Source organism: Pseudonaja textilis, chromosome 1 (assembly GCF_049901715.1).
Source record: "Pseudonaja textilis isolate UNSWEBS1 chromosome 1, rPseTex1.2, whole genome shotgun sequence".
NCBI lineage: Eukaryota > Metazoa > Chordata > Lepidosauria > Squamata > Elapidae > Pseudonaja > Pseudonaja textilis.
The window spans coordinates 167,444,197-167,467,102 of NC_141990.1; the positions used below are offsets into that span (position 1 = coordinate 167,444,197).

The window sequence follows — 22,906 nt, forward strand, 5'->3', positions numbered from 1 at the left end:
GTCCTCTGATATTGCTATGCCTTGCCTGTTTAATAGGTCCATGTGTTATGGGACGATTGCTAAAATTCTTACAAGGTCGCTTACAAGCACTTGATAGTGAAATCAGTAATACTCAAAAAAAACGGTCAGTTTTCTCACATCTGTTATTGTATCCAAAGATTCCGTTAAACAGCCTCTGCTGGAATGGTCTTCTGACGAAGAGTCAGAAAATGAAATAGATACAAATGCCTCCTATGCTCCCAAAGGAGCCTTATTGGATATGAGTGATGAAGAGTCAGAAGGTGAGTGTTCCTCCTCGTACGAATTGGTACAACAGGGTCTCAACAAACCAAAGGGTTTGTTGCCACCCATTGAATCCATTTCAGGGGAAAAAGGACTTTACCTGGAGACAGCATCACAAAAATAATAAAAAAGGAGGAATTGTGGCTATTCCACCATTAAGCAGACATTGTCAAACACGGATACAGGGATGTTTGCACGTATCTAATGACCTTGTTTTAGCCAACTGAAAAATGTTTCAATATGATCACGAAACACTGACTGTTGTTACTTTTCTTCTCAGGACACGTTAGCCCAGTATGATAAGCATATTTGCAAGCTTGCAAACTATCACATACTTTGTTCTTTGTTCTTTGTTTATGATCTTCTTCCATATAAGGTAAAACTCTGCTACCCCCTGTGTGCTCCCCCACCCGCTTGAAAGAGGATAATAAATGAGGTTTGTACAGAGCACCCGAGGTTCCTTCTCCAGCTCCCCGTTCCTTCTCCAGCTCCCCGCTCCTTCTCCAGCTCCCCCTCCTTCTCCTCCTCTCCCTCTCCTCCTGCTGCGGCTGCTGCTGCCTGGGTCAATCCATCTGCCCCGGGTGTGAAGTGCTCCCTCCTATGAAAACAATCGGATGTCTGGTGTCTGTTATTGGTATTCACCCTTGCGAGGGTCCCTCTAAACTTCTTCCCTGCGGGGAATTCCATAGGCAGCGAAAGAATGCAGACGGAACAACGGACCAGTCGCTCGCTGCGACAGTAAATGATATAGAGTAACTTAAACATAATGGAAAAGAGGAGCAGATTGGATATGACGAAGAGAAATGATCCTTACAGACTGTCACAAAAAGATATCGATTGTTTTTAATGTACTTTCTTTCTCTATTCCCCCTCCCCCATCCTTCCCCCTTCTCCCTCTATATTCTTTCTTTCCCCCACAACCGGCCCTATCCAGCTTGTTAGGCTGGGTGTTTTCTTTCTTTCCTTTTAGCCATTTTTTCTATTCTGTAAATGTACTGTTGATACGTTTTTAAATTGTAAATTTAATAAAATTTATTAAAAAAGAAAAAGAAAATGATGTAGACAAGGTCTACAGAGTATATACACACTATGCAAGGAGACATAGACTACCCTGATAGGTTCACATTCGATTTGTGAGGAAGACAACATGAGACCTGTTCTATAGTAAGACCAGAGATGAACCACTTGTATACAAAGATCATGAAGTGGTTACACTGAAACAAATACCCAGGAGAGTCAGAGATCAGAGAAGGGGCTACCAGTTTTTATCAACTCAACTTATTAGAAATGGTATTCCATTTAGGTGGCTCACCCCAGAGGGGCTTTTAGTTTCGTGGCAGGACAAAAAATATAAAATTGATACAATTGAAAAAGCACAGGAATTTTGTGAACCACATCTAGGACCTGAGGAAGAACAAGAAAGTAGAGACAACTTAAATATGAGAAGCTAAGAGGAACAACTCTCCGGAGAAAAAGAATCTGATTCACACTCTGAACCCCAAAATCTTAGAGAAGAAGGGGAAGGCAACAGACTAAGAAGAGAGCCTAGAACAAGGAATGAAATGAGAAATGCCTCACACAGTCAGTGACACTGATAGAGAAATCACTTTATTTTCAGTCAATATCAATGGTTTAAATTTATCATCAAAAAGAAAACAGATATTTGAAAAACTCAAAAAACAAAACGCTGACATAACTTGTATCCAAGAAATGCATATTCCAGATAATCAAGCAGACCTCTTAAAGAATACAAATTTGGGTAAAATGTACTCGGCACTTGCAAACAAAAAAAAGGGGGGGTATTGTAGTATATATAAAGGCTTGGTTGCAACATAAACAAATATACAAAGATCAAGAAGGGAGAATGCTCTTTATAGAAATAAATGTAAACCAGAAAAAGATGTTATTAGTCATAATATATGCCCTGAATACAAACCAAAAAGACTTTTATAATAGGCTTCACCATAAGATAATAGAATTTAAATATGCTAATGTATGCATTGTAGGGGACTATAATGCAGTCCCAGACAAAGATAAAGATTATAGAACTTCCCACCCCACCCCCCAAAAAAGGAAAGGAGAATACTCCCTTCGTCTTTTAATAATATGGTAAGAGAACTTAACTTGAAAGATGTGTGGAGAGAATTAAATCCAAATAAAAAATAATATACTTTTTTTTTGCACCCCCACCACTCTTGGCCCAGAATAGATCAGATATGGGTGGACCTTAGGTAAATGGAGAATATTAAAAGGATCGAGATTTTGCCAAATCTATGGGCTGACCATAATCCCATTCAAATTAAATAAAAAGGAAAGAGAAAAATTGGAAGATGGACATTTAATACCATATTAAGAGATAAAGAATATATTGAAATGATAAAGAAAGAATTGAACGTATTTTTTGAAATAAACAAAAGATAACATACCTCCCTAGAGAATCTTTGGGATATGGCCAAAGCCTATGTGAGGGGTCTAACTATTGCTTACAATATTAAAAAGAATAAAGAAAAAAGACAGCAACAAAACATATGGAGGGAGAAACTGAAAGATTTGGAAACAAGTAGACAAAAGGACCACACAATTCAAACATTAAGAAAGAAATGGATCTGATAAAACAGAAGATAAATCTAAATGTATAGGAAGATCTGGCCCAAAAAATTAAATTAGCAAAACAAAATTATTTTGAAAATGCAAATAAGCTGCGGGGGTGGTTAGCCCATAAAATTAAAAAAGAACAAGAAAAGAGAACGATCGTAGCTCTCCAAGATCAGGAAGGGAAATTATGCACGCAGACCCAGGAAAAGAAAAAAATTGCTAAGGAGTTTTTTATGAAATTTATAAACAGGAAGAAATACCAGAAGAATCTATTGATCAATACTTGAATGAAAAGAACTTGCCCGAAATTACTGATGAAGAGAAACAAAATTTGAATAATAAAATATCTATAGAAGAAATTAGGAAGGCAATTGGAACACAAAAAACAAATAAGACCCCTGGCCCAGATGGAATTCCTTCAGAATTCTATAAGGAATTCCAAGAAACAATAGAGATATTGGTGGACTTGTACAATGAAGCCTTGGAGAATGCTAACATGCCTAAATCACGGATGGAAGCATATATTACCCTTATTTATAAAGAACAATCAGACCCACAAAAAATTCAAAACTATAGACCAATATCACTTTTAAATGTAGATTATGAAATAATGGCCACAATATTGGCAGAAAGATTAAAGAGAGTATTAAGTAGAATTATCCACACTGATCAGAATGGCTTTCTCTCCCATAGGCAAATAAAAACCATTATGGATATATTAGAATATTATGAAGTATACTTAACTAAGACAATGGCTTTGATATTTTTAGATGCCCAGAAGGCATTTGACAATCTGAATTGGAACTTCCTTATTAAACAACTGAAAGGCATGAAATTTGGTGAAAATTTTATAGGATTTATTAAGACAATTTATAACATGCAAACCACAAAAATATTAATAAATGGGGAAAATACAGATACTATAAAGATAAATAAGGGGGTAAGACAAGGCTGCCCCCTAGCTCCTCTATTGTATATATTGGCAGAAGAGACTCTCTTAGTACAAATTAGGCAAAAACAAGAGATTAGAGGACTAAAAATTAAAAAAGAGGAATATAAACTCCAGGCATTCGCCGATGATATGGCATTTATATTAGAAGAACCCTTAGAAGTGAGCCCTATACTACTAAGAGAAATAGAAGAATATGGAAACGTGGCAGGGTTAAAAATTAACAAAGAAAAAACAAAAGCGTTAACAAAAAACTGTATAAAAAAGCAGAAGGAAGAACTAGCAAATAAATTAGGTATGCAGGTAAAGTAAAATACCTAGGGATCTGGTTGACTGCTAGATGTTCGTCGATTAAAAAAGATAAATATGATAAGTTAATAGCACAAATAGTTAAAGATTTAGATAATTGGGCCAAATTGCAGCTATCGCTTTTGGGACGTATTTTGATAGTAAAAATGAATATTTTGCCAAAATTGTTGTTCTTGTTTCTGACAGTGCCAGTCAAGTTGGAAAAGATTTTTTTTGTAGAATTAAACAAATGTATATCGAAATTTATACGGCAGAGGGAAAAAACCCAGAGTGAAATATAAATTATTACAGGATGCCAAGAAAAAAGGAGGATTTGGCCATCCAGATTTTGAATTATATTATGATGCTGCTATAGTAAACTGGCTTAAGGATTGGGTTAAATTAGAAAATAGAAGGTTATTAGTATTAGAAGGTTTTGATCTCCAACTTGGCTGGCACGCCTTCATGTGGGATGGAAAATCTAAACAACATTCATATTTCCAAAGGCACTATGTAAGAAATGTGTTGTTCAATATCTGGGGAAAGATTAAAAAAAAAACACTACCCAAAGGTTCCATTGTGGCTATCTACATTGGAAGCAGTCACACATCCAAATGTATTGGATTATGAAAATATTGTCAGGAATAAAGATTTATTATATGACACTGGAGAGCTTAAAAATAGGAACCAAATACAAATTCAAGGAAAGGAGATAGCATGGTGGCCCTTTGCATAAATACAAATCCAGTATAAAAAGGATAGAGAACAATTTGGCTTTAATATGACCCCACAAGAATTAGATAAAATATGGTTAAGAGAGAAAAAGAAAACTATCAGTAAAACATATAAATATCTTTTGGACTACAAATTAAAAGAAGAAACAGTCACAGAATCTATGATAATTTGGGCTAAAAACATGGGTCGTAGTATTGAATTAGATAAGTGGGAACACATTTGGCAAACAAATTACAAATTAACCATGTCAGTCTCATATAAAGAAAACTTATATAAAATGGTTCATCGTTGGCACCTACCTCCTGTGAGACTGGCTAAGATGTTCCCCAATCTACAACCCAACTGTTGGAAATGTAACTACGCACAAGGAACATATTTTCACATGTGGTGGACTTGCCCATGTGCTCAGAAATTTTGGAGAAATATTAGAAATTGGATTTTAAATATAACAAAACAAAATTTAAAACTTGAATCTGAAAACTTTCTGCTAAGTATGATAGATTTAAACATGGAGAAAAAATATCAATATTTAATTTTGCACATCATAACTGCGGCCAGAATAACCTACGCACAAAACTGGAAACTGTCTTCCATTCCTTCAGAGGATATGGTAATTAAAAAAATACATCAATGCACTGAGACCAAATTGTTAAAAAATAAACAAGATAGTGACTATTATGAAATATGGAACATTTGGTATGAGTGTTTAAAGAAAAGGTAATATTTGATATTTGGATAAGTTATGGAAATGACAGAAGGCGTGCATTTAATCATAAACTATATAGAGAAATTAAAACATTAAAAGAACGAAGGAGTAATTGTGACAAGGCAGATCATGTCAATGATAAAGATGAAGAAAAAAAATTAACCATTGCTCAATATATGCTGTAAAATGTGTGTGTGTGTGTGTGTGTGTGTGTGTGTGTGTGTGTGTATATGTATATATATATGTGTATATATATATATATATTTTCTGAGGTTCTCGCGGGTATTTGTATGTGGATCTTTGGTTGTTCGGGTTTTCTCCCGCGTAAGATTCAAAGTATCTAGGCAACGTTTCGATGAAGTCTCATTCATCATCATCAGGCCTCTGTCTTCGGCTCTTGCTTCTTGGAGTGATGTGAGATTGCAGCTGCTTCTTCCTTCCAACTGCCAGTGGGGGTGGGACTTGATTGGGTGGGGGCTTGGCTGTGTTCTGATTGGGTAGGGGTGTCTTCTCATTGGTAGGGGGCTTGGCTGTGTTTTGATTGGTTGGGGGGTTGGCCGTGTTCTGATTGGCTGGATTTCCTGCTGCCCGGCTTCGAGTTCGTGGTCGCGCTGCATCTCCATAGTGGGTGTCAGCCTGCTTCATGTATGGCTCGGAGGGGTTTGAAGTGGGCAGTGATGCAGCTGCAGTGTAGCTTCTGGTCCATGGTCGTGTCTCATCTTCCGAGTGGGTGTGAGTCTGTTTTCTACATGGAAGTGTGGTGGTGGCATCTTGTGTGGCTCTCATGGGTGTGGGTCTGGTGTCATTCTTCATGTTAGGTACTCGTCTGTTCATGAGGGCGGGTTTCCAAATGGCTGGAAGGCGGGAGGTGTCATCTCGTTTGTTCATGCTGTGTGGGCGTTTTTCTATTTCTATGGCTTCTCTGATTATTCTGCTGTTGAAGTGTTCGGTTTTGGCGATAGTTCTGGTATTTTTAAAGTCAATTTCATGTCCTGTGGCTTTGAGGTGTTGGACCAGGGAAGAGGTCGTTTCTTCTTTTTTGATTGAGTTCTTATGTTCTTCAATGCGTGCATTTATTCTTCTGTTAGTTTGTCCAATGTATGTGGCAGGGCAGGCAGTGCAGGGGATTTCGTATACTCCTTGGTTTTCTAATTCGATTTTGTCTTTGGGGTTTCTTAGGATGGTGGATATTTTTCTGTTTGTGCAGAATGCTGTCTTAATGTTGTGTTTTTGGAGGATCTTGCTGATTTTGTCTGTAGTGCCTTTTATATATGGGAGGAGGGCTTTGCCGTTTTCTTGTTCTCTGTCTTGGATTTTGGTTGGGGTTTCTTTTTGGATTAGGTGGGTAATCTTGTGTCTTTGGAATCCATTGGCTTTGGAATCCATCACTCCAAGAAGCAAGAGCCGAAGACAGAGGCCTGATGATGATGAATGAGACTTCATCGAAACGTTGCCTAGATACTTTGAATCTTACGTGGGAGAAAACCCGAACAACCAAAGATCCACATACAAATACCCGCGAGAACCTCTGAAAACAAATACTACACCTCTACGGGGAGGAAACCCACCATCTGACCAGGACTTATGAAAAACTTGAAGTCCAAAGAGCTTCCATTTTATGTGACCTTGCATTCCTATGCAACTGCCAAGATCAAAATTTAATTCCCACAAGCTTCCAATTGAAATTCCACACCAACACAGCAGCCACCAAATGCATCCTAAAAAGAACAGAATTGGCCCTAATTAGAAATGAACTTCACACAAAAAGGTTTCTCCTAGACCAAATCAACAAAGATCTCCTCACACTCCACCTCAGACTCAGCAACAAGATTCACCCCCTACTTTGGGACAAATCCAAACAACTTGCTGTCTGGAGAGCCGAAACACAGACCACCCTCAAGACAGACACACACACCAACAAACTCAGGAAACTACAACAACGCCAGAAACCAACTCCTCCCCCCCCACAGCCACACATGAAACAAACAGTGCACAACATCTCAGACAAGATCCTCACTGAAGCTGAAACCAAGGTCCTTTCAAAAGGATTCAACTTTGCCGTCGCTCCCAAACACATCCCCACAGAAACCATCATATGCGGAGTTGAAACCAGCCTGACCAAAACCAACCCTGACGATGCTAACAAAATCAGACTCAAAATCACCAACATCCTCTGCACTAGCAAACCACCCAAAAGCAACTTATCCAAAGAAGAACAAACTGCACTACTTAACCTGAAAGAAGACACCAGCATAATAATCCTACCAGCAGACAAAGGCAACGTGACAGTGGTTATGAACACATCTGACTACCAAACCAAGTTAACCAACCTACTCCAAGACCCCACATACAAACCGCTAAACACAGACCCCACCACCTACCTAGAAAAAAACCACCAGATCTAAAATAAAAGCCTCCCCCATCAGCGAAGAAATCCAGCAAAGAATCATACCCAGAGAGAAATCATCCAGATGCCCTAAGCTTTATGGTGTCCCCAAGATACACAAAGAAGGAACTCCACTTAGACCAATAGTCAGCTCCATAGGCTCACCTCTACAAAACCTAGCCAAATTTCTAGCCAAACAACTACAGCCCTATGCAGAATCCATCAACTCACACGTAAGAAACAAAACTTACAGTCCAGAGACCTACTAGTGAGCTTCGATGTCATATCCCTCTTCACCCAAGTGCCTATAAAAGAAGCCTTGACGGCCATCCAAAACAAATGCAACCCCCCCAACCACATCCTAGATCTGACCCACCACTGCCTATCCAATACATACTTCACCTACAATGGACAAAAATACAAACAAATAGAAGGAGCACCCATGGGATCACCCCTCTCACCTGTCATCGCAAACCTCTACATGGAACACTTTGAAACACAAGCTCTAGAAAAATATGATCACAAACCCAAACTCTGGCTCAGATACGTAGATGACACCTTCATAATCTAGCCACACAGGAAAGAAAAACTGAACAACTTCCTCACACACCTCAACAGCCTATACCCCAAAATACAATTCACCATGGAAACAGAAGCTAACAATCAACTTCCCTTCCTAGATGTCTTAGTATACAAAAAATCCAATGGCTCCCTAGGACACACCATCTACCAGAAGAAAACACATACAAACCGCTATCTACATGCACTCTCACACCACCACCCAGCACAGATCAATTCCGTAGCCGAGACACTCATCTCCAGAACAAAATGCTTAGCCGACGAACAACACCTAGAGACCGAACTACACACTCTCACTGGTGTGCTGACATCCAATGGATTCCAAAGAAAGAAGATTACCCACCTAATCCAAAAAGAAACCCCAACCAAAATCCAAGATAGAGAACAAGACAATGGCAAAACCCTCCTCCCATATATAAAAGGCACTACAGACAAAATCAGCAAGATCCTCCAAAAACACAACATTAAGACAGCATTCTGCACAAACAGAAAGAAATCCACCATCCTAAGAAACCCTAAGGACAAAATCGAGCTAGAAAACCAAGGAGTATACGAAATCCCCTGCACTGCCTGCCCTACCACATACATTGGACAAACTAACAGAAGAATAAGTGCACGCATTGAAGAACATAAGAACTCAATCAAAAAAGAAGAAACGACCTCTTCCCTGGTCCAACACCTCAAAGCCACAGGACATGAAATTGATTTTAAAAATACCAGAACTATCGCCAAAACCGAACACTTCAACAGCAGAATAATCAGAGAAGCCATAGAGATAGAAAAACGCCCACACAGCATGAACAAACGAGATGATACCTCCCGCCTTCCAGCCATTTGGAAACCCGCCCTCATGAACAGACGAGTACCTAACATGAAGAATGACACCAGACCCACACCCACAAGGGCCACACAAGATGCTACCACCACACCTCCACGTAGAAAGCAGACTCACACCCACACAGATGATGAGACATGACCACGAACCAGAAGCCGTACCGCAGCTGCATCACTACCCGCTTCAAACCCCTCCGACCCATACATGAAGCGAATGGACGCCCACCATGAAGATGTGGCACGACCATGAATGCGAAGCCAAACAACAGGATCACAGCTCCTCTGTTGGATCATCCCAAGAGAAAAATCTTCCAGATGCCCCAAACTATACGGTCTCCCAAAGAACACACCCCTAGCCAATCAGAACACAGCCAAGCCCCCACCCAATCAAGTCACACCCCCACTAGCAGTTAAAAGGAAGAAGAAGCTGCAAGCTCACATTACTCTGAGAAGCACAAAGCCAAAGACATAAGCCTGAAGATGACGAATGAGATTTTGTTGAAACGTTGCCAAGATACTTCCAATTTTATGTGGGAGAAAACCCGAATAACCAAAGATCCATATATATATTGATTTGTCTGTTTTAAATGTATGTCAAATAAATGTTTTTTCTAGAATAAAAATTTATTAAAAATTAAAAAAAAGAATTATACTGATAAATGTAAAATACTTTTTACCAATAAAAATCCATAATTACAAGTCTAATATAAACACTTTTTTCCACTGCAACTTTATCAAAGCTTATTTTACACATATATAAAATCTGTTGTGATTCTCAGTTGAGTAGAACCACAAAATGCCAAGCATTGCAATTCCACCAACAGTTCTGTACAAATGTCTATAAAATAAGGAGTATCTCTACAAGACATATTTGCTATTTCTAATCAGGATCTGTAAGAGAACAAATCCCATGCTATTATGGCAAGTAAAGACTAAAGGAAGTTATTTGATCAAAATTGGTCAGCTGCATGTCAAATCGTTTTTCACATCGAGATGTTGCAGGAAATTATGAGACTCAGACTTTGGAATCAAAAAGTAAGTTCGTTTTATTTGCCTTACAGGAGGTAAAATATACTTCTCATATAAGTCAAGATATTGAATAGCTTACACAGGCCTTGCTGCAAAATTGACAAGACTCTAAGTAAAGCTTACTCTCTCTCTCTCCCTTCCCTCTCCCTCCCTCCCTCCCTTCTTTCACTGGCATTGTCCAGGATTACAACTTCGTTACTGTAAATTTCATTTGAAATGAATACAACAAATGAAAACAAATCCATATTAGCAGAAGAATGCCAACACTGCACAGTGGCTAGATGTTTTGAAGGATTTGTCTCATAAGAATAAAATTTCAATATTGAATCTACAATTTAAATTCTAAACCATCTCTGATCATTCAAGCTTTTCATGTGATTCACAGTTTTGGCACTGTTGAAGATTTAAAGTTACTGCAGCACTTAAACATGCTCAAATATCTGGTTTTCTTATAGAAAATGGAATATTTATTTCATATTCAAAAAATGCAAAATAACATCCATAATGTTGATACTGAAAGTATGCTGCACAATAAGAACCTTATCTCTTGCATAATGTTATTTCAAAGAATATCTCCTGACTCACAATGGGCAATTTTTAGAAAATAAAATTCCTCCTTTGTTTGCTTACTTCCCCCAAAAAAAAAAAAAAAGCTGAGAACTCTCCTGGGGGAAGACAACTGGTATAAGAAAGGATATGGAGCAACTTCATTTCTGATCAGTGGTTGCTTTGCATTCTCCTTGAGATTAGACATTTTCTGACTTAATAACCATTATTCTACACTAAAATGATAATTTCTTAAATTTGGGCTCACTAAAACCAAAAGGTTTCCAAATAATACCTTACACTTCGTCTAACCCTCCTCTCTCTTTCATTAAGTGTCAATCTTGCCTTACTTAAATAAACCTCAGTGCATATACTGTTTCCACATTATCTTTAAGAGTAACAAACCAGATTTCCAAAGGAAGGAAATAGGTGTCATAAAGTTGATGGATTTTTCCAGACAGTATGAGAAATAACCTACATGCACCTTTTCCTATAAATTTTTTCATCTGTTTCTTAATCTGAACTCATAGTGAATACAAATATACATCAAAATAGTTTTAGATAAGATTACTTTCAAAAATTCTTCTCCTTTGGTCAATCAAGTTATTGACTCCTCAAATGGGCAATCTCAAAACACATTTTCCAACTCCTATTCTTAAATTTAAAAACTATGCACCAGCTAATTCCAGATGGTATTTGAATATTTCTCTTATAGGAGGCGTTCTTTTGTGGAAGACATGAATTTCATGAAGAAATTTATTCTTTTTCAAAAATAAGTAGGGACTTTATCAATATATTGATCATCTGGGATAGGTTTAAGGCATTCATTTGTATATCCACTATTACCATTGCCTCAGCAAAAAGATTTTTAAAAAGATTTTGATTTTATATACCTGGGAAAAAAGAGAAATACTCAAATTTTCTTATGACAGAAAACCCCACAAATGAATTATATCAAATATTTAAAATAGCTGGGGTTAAATTGGGGGCAGCAAAGACTGAACTGAAGAATATATTAAAGAGGTTGGCCTTTACAGCTTCATCATTACAGTCTTCCTTATTAGGCCCTTTTAGGGGTGGGATAGATTTTGAGTCTTTAAGTTTGGCATTAACAAAATTATAGAAGGCTCGGCAAGAGTTTGAGTTTAACAGTTCTTCCTCCTGTTTGCAATGGTGATCGGTACATTCGGCCTTTAATTGGTGGCATAAGGTTTTGTAGCTGTTTTTAAAGTTGGCTACGTAGCCAGTTTTACTTGCTTGCCAAAGAGATTTTTTCTTGGATTGTAATTTTCTTATTGATATGGGTAGTTTGTTCTTATTTTTGACTTTAGGGGTTATTTTTGGTACGCATAGATTAATGACTCTATTGACTTTGAGCAAAAAAGTGTTATAATGGTCTTCTGCAGTATTACAACCTGTGAACAAGAGGTGCCAATCAAGAGATGTAAGGTCGGCTGCTATGAGATCATAGTTGGCTTTTTTATAGTTGTAATTTGGAATCCCATTGTTATGATCCTCTTTGCAAGGGCACAAATTGAGACAAAAATCAATCATGCTCTGATCACTGTTGGAAAATGGTTCTTTAACTTTTAGGCCACTTAATTGAGTTTAAGCTATTGCAGAAAATGAGATCTAAGCAATTTTTGAGCCTAGTGTTGTTCGTTTCTAACTGCTCCAGCCCTAAAGTTGTAACAGCATTGTACAGGGTTGCATGTATAGGTTCAGTTGTATATTTGTTTAGGGTCCAATTAATAAGAGGCAGACTAAGGTCACCAAGAAAGATAAGAGGGTGCGGGCAGGAAGCTGCCCATGTTAGTAGTGCAGTTAGCTTGTTCATATGACCAAGGTTCTAATCAGGGGCTCTATAACATAGCAAGAAACGAAGTGTGGTATTTAGGGACAGTTCACAGATAATGGTCTCAGGAAGAGCAAGCTCCTGAGCAACATTAATCTTTTTCAGACCTAGGGACTTCTTATAGAAAATAGCAACACCACCCCCTCTACGATTATTGCGGTCAGACCGGAAAACATGATAGTCGCTGTAATAATGGAGTCTGGAAAGAATACATTCAACCACATCTTGCAACAAAAAATAACAAAATAACAAAAATAAGGTTGAAAAGGGCTGCATTTAGAACCATCAGGAATTCAGGCATTTTGGTTATGAGGCTTCTTGCATTTAGTACACTGCTCAAAAAAATAAAGGGAACACAAAAATAAGACAATGCTACATGCAGAGTTAGTGGTTTCCTGCGGCTGGAGTAGTTGGGTAGGGATAGGATTTCTGGATGTTGGTGCCTCGCTTTTCTGAGTAATTTTTTTTCCTTTGAGAGATGCTAGTCATGCTTCTATGGTGTCGTGAACTGGGAGGTTTTAACTGAAGCTGCTTGAAGAAACTGGGCAATGTGGGATTGAAGGCGGAGCCACGTTGCTGCGATACAGCTGCAATCGCGGGGCTCCGAGATCGCAGCTGATATCTTCGCCCCTGGTCGGTCCCAACGGACCTAAACCGTCCCGTAGAGATGGTGATAGTAAGCGGTGCGTTCTGCTGTTCCCAGGGACATTGCAAAGTCCCTGGCTGATCCAGAAGAAGCCCTTTTACCATCGGCGGAGAGGCAGCCATTAAGCTGCTGAAGCTGTGACAGCTCCGGAAGGAAGAGACAGAAAGAGAAAGTGTATTCGCTGGTGAGAATTTTCTTTTTTTTTACTCGGGACTTAAGGACACTCTAAAATGAGAAGAATCCTGTAAGACTTTTGACAAAAACTGATAAAATTGACTTAGCGGCGATTTTTTACAGAGAAATGTCAAAGTGAGGCTTGGCTTTTTACTTTTACTTTTGTTTTCACTGAACTTCTATTGCGATCTAGTAATTGTAACTAGACTGGTTTTTTCTCTTATATCTTTCTATTTTTTTTCTTTTTCTCTCCCTTTTGACTGTTAATAGTTTTTTAGAATAGAGGCTCCCTTTAGTAATTTTTTTCCCTTAAAAATAAATAAATATATATATATATATATATATATATATATATATATATATATATATATATATATATATGGATCTTTGGTTGTTCGGGTTTTCTCCGCGTAAGATTCGAAGTATCTAGGCAACGTTTCGATGAAGTCTCATTCATCATCTTCAGGCTTCTGTCTTCAGCTCTTGCTTCTCAGAGTGATGTGAGATTGCAGCTGCTTCTTCCTTTTAACTGCTAGTGGGGTGGGACTTGATTGGGTGGGGGCTTGGCTGTGTTCTGATTGGGTGGGGGTGTGTTCTCATTGGTGGGGGGTTTGGCTGTGTTCTGATTGGTTGGGGGGTTGGCCGTGTTCTGATTGGCGTGTTCTGTTCAGGTGGGGGCTTGGTTGTGCTCAGGTTAGTCTTAGTTGCTGGGGGATTTGAGTTGGTGAGCTGTGATCTTGCTGTTTGGCTTCAAGTTCGTGGTCGTGCTGCATCTTCATAGTGGATGTCGGTTTGCTTCATGTATGGCTCGGAGGGGTTTGAAGTGGGTAGTGATGCAGCTGCAGTGCAGCTTCTGGTCCATGGTCGTGTCTCATCTTCTGAGTGGGTGTGAGTCTGTTTTCTACATGGAAGTGTGGTGGTGGCATCTTGTGTGGCTCTCATGGGTGTGGGTCTGGTGTCATTCTTCATGTTAGGTACTCGTCTGTTCATGAGGGCGGGTTTCCAAATGGCTGTAATGGCATCGCAAACCTCTACATGGAACACTTTGAAACACAAGCTCTAGAAAAATACGACCACAAACCCAAACTCTGGCTCAGATACGTAGATGACACCTTCATAATCTGGCCACACAGGAAAGAAAAACTGAACAACTTCCTCACACACCTCAACAGCGTACACCCCAAAATACAATTCACCATGGAAACAGAAGCCAACAATCAACTTCCCTTCCTAGATGTCTTGGTATACAAAAGATCCAATGGCTCCCTAGGACACACCATCTACCAGAAGAAAACACATACAAACTGCTATCTACATGCACTCTCACACCACCACCCAGCACAGATCAATTCCGTAGCCAAGACACTCATCTCCAGAACAAAATGCTTAGCTGATGAACAACACCAAAAAACCGAACTACACACTCTCACCAACGTACTTACAGCCAATGGATTCCAAAGAAAGAAGATTACCCACCTAATCCAAAAAGAAACCCCAACCAAAATCCAAGACAGAGAACAAGAAAACGGCAAAGCCCTCCTCCCATATATAAAAGGCACTACAGACAAAATCAGCAAGATCCTCCAAAAACACAACATTAAAACAGCATTCTGCACAAACAGAAAAATATCCACCATCCTAAGAAACCCCAAAGATAAAATTGAATTAGAAAACCAAGGAGTATACGAAATCCCCTGCACTGCCTGCCCTACCACATACATTGGACAAACTAACAGAAGAATAAGTGCACGCATTGAAGAACATAAGAACTCAATCAAAAAAGAAGAAACGACCTCTTCCCTGGTCCAACACCTCAAAGCCACAGGACATGAAATTGATTTTAAAAATACCAGAACTATTGCCAAAACCGAACACTTCAACAGCAGAATAATCAGAGAAGCCATAGAGATAGAAAAACGCCCACACAGCATGAACAAACGAGATGACACCTCCCGCCTTCCAGCCATTTGGAAACCCGCCCTCATGAACAGATGAGTACCTAACATGAAGAATGACACCAGACCCACACCCATGAGAGCCACACAAGATGCCACCACCACACTTCCATGTAGAAAACAGACTCACACCCACTCAGAAGATGAGACACGACCATGGACCAGAAGCTGCACTGCAGCTGCATCACTACCCACTTCAAACCCCTCCGAGCCATACATGAAGCAAACCGACACCCACTATGAAGATGCAGCACGACCACGAACTTGAAGCCAAACAGCAAGATCACAGCTCACCAACTCAAATCCCCCAGCAACTAAGACTAACCTGAGCACAACCAAGCCTCCACCTGAACAGAACACGCCTCCAACCAATCAGAACACGGCCAACCCCCCAACCAATCAGAACACAGCCAAACCCCCCACCAATGAGAACACACCCCCACCCAATCAGAACACAGCCAAGCCCCCACCCAATCAAGTCCCACCCCCACTAGCAGTTAAAAGGAAGAAGCAGCTGCAATCTCACATCACTCTGAGAAGCAAGAGCTGAAGACAGAAGCCTGAAGATGATGAATGAGACTTCATCGAAACGTTGCCTAGATACTTCGAATCTTACGTGGAAGAAAACCCGAACAACCAAAGATCCACATGCAAATACCCGCGAGAACCTCAGAAAATATATATACACACACACACACACACACACGTATATTTCCTTTTTTTATTAGGCTTTTTCTGGGAAAGAAGGGGGAGTGGATTAAAGAAACTTTGTAACACTGCCAACTAGAGGCTTGAAAATACTTTATTGGAAGTTGAGAGGACTGTGAAAAATCCTTTCTCAAGGACACTGGAACTTGATAAGATAGAGGGAAGAACACTGGAGAATGTTTTTACTGTGTTATTTGGAAATTCTATTACCAATTGAGTACTTGAAGCTTGGCTTTGGAATTTGTGGAGAAGCCATAATAAGAGCCTTGGATAACTAAATAAGATGCAGTGTGCTTTCTTTTCTACCTTCTTTTAGCTGTTCCATCCCTCCTCTTCAATCCCACAGTATCTTGTAATATTTGCATATCTATTTTTTTTGTTCTACTTTATTTTTATTTTTAAAGGGAAAGCCTCAGAATACTTTTCTTTTTTCTTTTTGCTTATTGGGATTTTTGCCTTTTCTATTTTCATTTTTATTTATGGTTATTTTTTTTTATTTTTTGAGACCTCCTAATTGGATTAAGGCGTGAAGAACCTGAAGAACTCTTTTTTTTCTTCTTTTTTTCTATTATTCTTTTTTAGTATTATTGGGTTTTACTCTCTTTTTTTTATTCTTAATTTTTATTTTTGAATTATAACTGACTATCCCACAATAGGATTAAGGTTTAGAAGAACCTGAAGAATTTCCTCCTTTTTCTTTTTAATCTTCTTTTTCTCTTTCTCTTTTTAACTTTGGACTTTTTATTTTTTATTGGGTTTTTTTATGTTTTTCTTCTTCCCAATTGGATTATAATTGGCTATCTTATTAACTGGATTAAAGGAGCTTAAAGATCCTGAGCTATTCAAATGAGTAAGAAAACTTTACCTTCTGGCAGTGCAACTTCTGCTCCTGCTTCTCCATCAACTGGAGGACCACTATCAACAATGGCAAAGCAAGATAAAGCACAAATGGACCTAACGACGGTTATACAAGGAATACAAGAACTTAAAACGATTATTGAACAAAGAACAGAGAGTATTGAACAAAGAATTGTGAAGACTGATGAAAAAATTGAAAATTTTCAACAAATGATGGCAAAACATGAGGAGAGACTCCAAAAAATTGAAGAGAAAGACAAACAAAGAGATGAGACAATTGGAAATATCGTTAGCAAATTAACAATGGTTGAACAAGACAAAAGTGGGATGTTGAAGTGGGAGATAGATAGGTCAGAATTTTCTCTCAGATTTCAAAATATAGAGGAAGAAAAAGGACAAGATTTGGCGGCAGTAATGATAGAAATCTTGGCTGGAGCTTTGGGGGTAACAGAGGAAAAGATGATGGATGGAGTAGAGGAGATATACCGTATCTTTACAAGATATGCGATGAGGAATAAGCTACCAAGAGAGGTCCATGTCAGATTTACTAAAAAGACTATTAAAACACAAATACTACAAGTGGCAAGAGATAAGGCGTTGAAATATAAAGACAAAGAGATTGTGGTCTTAAAACAAGTACCCAGAAGAGTGAGAGAGATGAGAAGAGAATATCGATTCTTGACTAAAATGTTATTGGAAAAAGAGGTGAATTATAGATGGTTGATCCCAGAAGGATTAATGTTCACATGGCAAGAACAGAGACACAGAATTGACTCAACTGAGAAAGCAGAAATATTCTCCAATGAATTTTTTGGAAGAAGAGAAATAGAGAGAGAAAAAAAGATCATCTCAACTGAACCCCAAGAGGACCAAATGGGAATGGGAAAAGAAGAAGGTGCAGCAGGTGGACAAATGGAGACCAAAGAACAACGTGAAGTAAGATCCACGAGAGCTGTCAGACCTAAATACAAAATATAATCATGGAGGAAAAAAATTGATTTCTATGAATATAAATGGATTGAACTCAGCTACTAAAAGAAGAAAAACTTTCCATAAACTAGAGAAGTTAAAATTTGACATAATTTGTTTACAAGAAGTACATATTAAAAAACAACATCAACGATTATTGGTACGATCAAAATTGGGGAAATTTTTTACTTCTCTGACTCTTTGTAAGAAAAGAGGAGTGGTCTTGTACATTAAAGAAACTATTGCAGCAAAATTGATTTATACTGATGAAGACGGAAGAGTATTAATGGTTGAAATAGTGGATAACAATACAAAAACACTCCTAGTTGCAATTTATGCCCCGAATTATAAGCAAGAAGAATTTTATAAAAAGTTACATACGAAAACAATTGGACTGGACTATATTAACATAGTTATGATGGGAGATTTTAATGGAATTGTAGATAATAAATTGGACTATACAGTGACAGCATCAAGACAAAATAGAAAGACTCTCCCTAAATCCTTTTTCAAAATGATAGATGAATTAAACCTAAAAGATATATGGAGAAAAAGAAATGGTAAAACCCAACAATATACTTTTTATTCAAATAGACATTTATCATGGTCCAGAATAGATATGATTTGGACTTCATCAGAATTAATATCTAATATTCAAGAAATAAATATTGAAACAAGTATTTGGGCAGACCATAATCCAATGACAATTAAATGGAAAGGACAAAAAAGAAGATCTAGATGGACATTAAATAATACTATTTTAAAGGAAAAAGATTTTACACAATGGATGGGCAAAGAATTGGCTTTCTTTTTCAGTGAAATAAAAAAGAAGATACTTCAATGCAGAATGTTTGGGATACAATGAAGGCATATGCGAGAGGATTAATAATAGACTATACAAAGAAAAAGAATATTAGGAAGAGGCAAACTATCAAAGCTTTAGAAGATGATCACAAAAAACTGGAGAAAGAATTGCAGAATATGCCACAGAAAAAAGATATTAAACTCAAAATGGATATAATTAAACATAAGATGGGTCAGGTAGAGAAAGAAGAATTGGCACAAAAAATTAGAAGTGCCAAACAGAACTATTTTGAAGATGCAAATAAGCCAGGTAGATGGTTAGCATATAAATTGAGAAAGGGGAAAAATCTAGGAAAATATTACAGCTAATAGATGATCAAGGTCAAATGTGTTATGGTAATAAGGAGAAAAAGGTAATTATTCGAGACTTTTATGGACAATTATATAAGCAGGAGGATTTTGATGAGGAAAGAACTAAGCTTTATTTACAAAATGCTAACTTACCTAAGATATCTGAAGAGACTGAAAAAATGTTAGAAATCACTATAACAATGATGCACTATAACAACTGAAGCATTTAACAGACTGAATAATGGAAAAGCACCAGGTCCAGATGGTCTTCCAGCAGAATTTTATAAAACACTACATGAATCATTGAGCACTCCACTGCTAGAAAGTCATGAATGAAGTTATGTTAAATAAGAAAATACCTAAAACATGGTCAGAAGCTTATATTACACTTATTCCAAAAGAAGGGGCTGATCCATTACAAACTAAGAACTATAGACCTATTTCTTTACTGAATGCAGACTATAAAATCTTTGCTTCAATTTTGGCAGAAAGGCTCAAAAGATACTTAAATAACTTTATTCATCCTGATCAGAATGGATTCCTGCCAAAGAGACAAATTAAAGATAACATGAGGGTAATTCTGGACACTTTGGAATATTATGAGACGCATCCTGAAAAACAAATGGCTTTGATATTTCTAGATGCCCAAAAGGCATTTGATAATGTGAACTGGAGATTTATGGTTTTGTTATTGGAACAGATGGGCTTCGCTAGAAAATTTATTCAAGCAATAGAAGCCATATATGATAAGCAAACGGCAAAAGTAATGATAGAGGGAGAATTTACAGCCTCTATTAATATAAGAAAAGGCACAAGACAAGGATGCCCATTATCACCTTTGCTATTTGTATTGACTTTGGAAGTGTTGAATAGAAATATTAGAGAGGATCCAAATATAAAAGGAATGAAAGTCAAGAAGGAGGAATTTAAATTGCAAGCCTTTGCGGATGATTTGGTTTTTATTCTGGAAGATCCTCTAGAAACAGCTTTAAAACTATTGAAAAAGATAGAGACGTATGGTGACATGGCTGGTTTGAAAATAAATAAAGATAAAACAAAGATTTTGACAAAGAATATGCTATTAAAACAATGAGATGAATTGGCAGACTTATTGAAAATTCAAGTTACGAACAAGGTTAAATATTTGGGGATACATTTGACGTCAAGATGTACCACATTGAAAGAGAATAGCTATATTAAACTTAAACAACAGATAGCATCTGATCTGAAGAAATGGGAAAACTTACAGTTGTCATTGATAGGTAGAATTTCAACAATCAAGATGAATATTTTACCCAGAATTTTATACTTCTTTCAAACAATACCAATTAGGCTTGGTAAAGATTATTTTGAAGAATTAAATAAAATTGTGTTGAAGTATATATGGCAAGGTAATTAAAACTTCTACAAGATGCTAGAATTAGAGGAGGATTTGGCCTTCCTAATTGGGAGTTGTACTACCAAGCTGCAAATTTAATGTGGGCTAAAGAATGGATAACATTAAGAAAGACTAGATTGTTGACATTAGAAGGACATGATTTATTACTGAGATGGCATGCTTTTCTGTGGTATAAGGAAACTAAATCACAGGGCTATTTTAGAAGCCATTACATACGGGAGTCTTTATGGTTGAATTGGGAGAAAATTAAGAGAAAATGTTATTTGAAAATCCCAGTCTGGTTATCAACTATTGAAGCTTTTTCTTATCCTGTAATATATAAGAAGGAACAAACAGTTAGATAGGGGGAAATATTGGATGAAAAGAGTGAACTTAAAACGATGCAAAAACTAGAAGAACAAGGCATAAGGATGAATTGGTTCTCATATGCGCAAATACATTCAAGGTATCTTAAAAATTCTAAAATGGAGGGATTTTATGATAAATTGACCGATTTAGATAGGATTTTGAAGGTACTGATGAAAAAGTGATTAAAAAATTATATAGTTATTTGCTGGAAATTAAATTAGAGGAGGAACAAGTTAAAGAAATGATGATTGTTTGGGAGAAGAATTTTGGATAAGGGATTGATTTAGAGAAATGGGAAAAATTGTGGTCTCAAAATTATAAAATGACAATGTCGACAGCATATAAAGAAAATTTGTATAAGATGTTTTACAGGTGGCATTTCCCCTGACAAGAACAGCAACAATGTTCAAGAATAAATCTGAAAAGTGCTGGAAATGTCATCAGATACCTGGCTCATATTACCATATGTGGTGGACTTGTGAGGACGCTAGAAAATATTGGACTAAAATTCGCATATGGTTGGAACAAATGACAAAGAAACATATAGACTTGAAACCAGAGATTTTTTTTATTGGGAATTTTACCTGATACATATAATAAAAATTTGAAGTATTTGATTGTAAATGTATTAACAGCGGCTAGGATTGTATTTGTTAAAAATTGGAAGAGTGAGAAAATTCCATCAGAGGAAGAAACTATTAAGAAAATATTGGATTGTGCTGAAATGAGTGGATTGACATTTGAAATTAGAGAACAAGAAGATAAACAATTTTATGAAGTTTGGGATCTTTTTTATCAATGGTTAGATAATAAAACATAATAATAGAATATTTAGACTTAGGATATAATGAATATGTATTTTCTTTTTCTTTTTTCTTTGATATTACTTTTATAAAACTTTATCAAGATAGATTTGGTATGATTTTATGATTTGTTGTAAAATAAATTAAGTAAATTATAGTTATCTCGTTAAAGTATGAATTAACAAAATTATAGTTAAATGATTTCTTAGTAACGATACTAGGTTATACAATTGTTGATTGATAATATGAGTTATTGTGTAATATAACTATAATGGCGTCTAGGAAACGGATCCACAAAAAAGTGGTAAACCAACCAATACACTGTTTGTAAATCTATGAAGGAGGATGATGTTTTTATGTTTTATGTTGTATGTTTTATGTGGTTTTGTTTGTTGTTAAAATCAATAAAACTTTTAAAAAGAAAAAAAAGAAAAGAAACTGGGCAATGTCTTTAGTTAGCCCCAAGCATTTGTGGTGAGCATACGTGGCACATAGCACTACATGGTACTCTCATCCTCATTGAGTGCTTCTGTACAGATGAAGCACATGCAGGGGTCCTGTGACTCATCAGTAGCAATCTCCTTCTTTTGGGGTAGGGGTTTGGCAGTAGAGTGTTTCCCTGGTAGGATTGATGTGGGAATTTCTTGCATGTTAACTTTGCAGGTTTACTTTGCTCGCTCCCTGCTCTCCCCAGCTTAGCTGTTTTTTGTGACTGTCCTTCAAGGGGTACACTTACTCCAATTCTTTATATCTCATAAATATTATGCAGTTAATATGGTTAGTTAAAAAAAAAAGTACAGTGCGAATTCTTTAACTAATGAAAATATTTCCTGACTCAAGCTAAAATGAAAAATTAAAGTCGCTGAGATGCTTAGCTCAAAGCAATATAGGCAAATTAGGAGACAAAATGGTTCATACTCTGAAAATGAGAGTAAATAGTCTAAGATTAATTATTTCTAAGAAAATATAATATTTCTACAGGAAGAAAATAATGGTTAGCACTCAATTACTTTATTAATTATCTTGTGCTGCTGATATAAAACAACTTTTTATTGAAATATTACTGTGGTACTATATACCGGGGTAGGATTCTACCGCTTCGCACCG

The 22,906-nt window shown here is 37.1% G+C and overlaps 2 protein-coding genes across 5 annotated transcripts in view; both read right to left on the bottom strand.

Annotated features, from left to right (window-relative positions):
- The window catches only part of PARD3B (par-3 family cell polarity regulator beta), an 897,218-nt gene that overhangs the window by 374,183 nt on the left and 500,129 nt on the right, over nucleotides 1-22,906 (bottom strand). The gene's annotated exons all lie outside the window — the stretch shown is intronic.
- LOC148127911 (uncharacterized) lies at nucleotides 11,884-12,781 on the bottom strand. Its single transcript, XM_087923727.1, is given in 2 exon segments — nucleotides 11,884-12,528; nucleotides 12,530-12,781. Coding segments are annotated over 2 exon segments (882 nt in total). The 5' UTR covers nucleotides 12,767-12,781.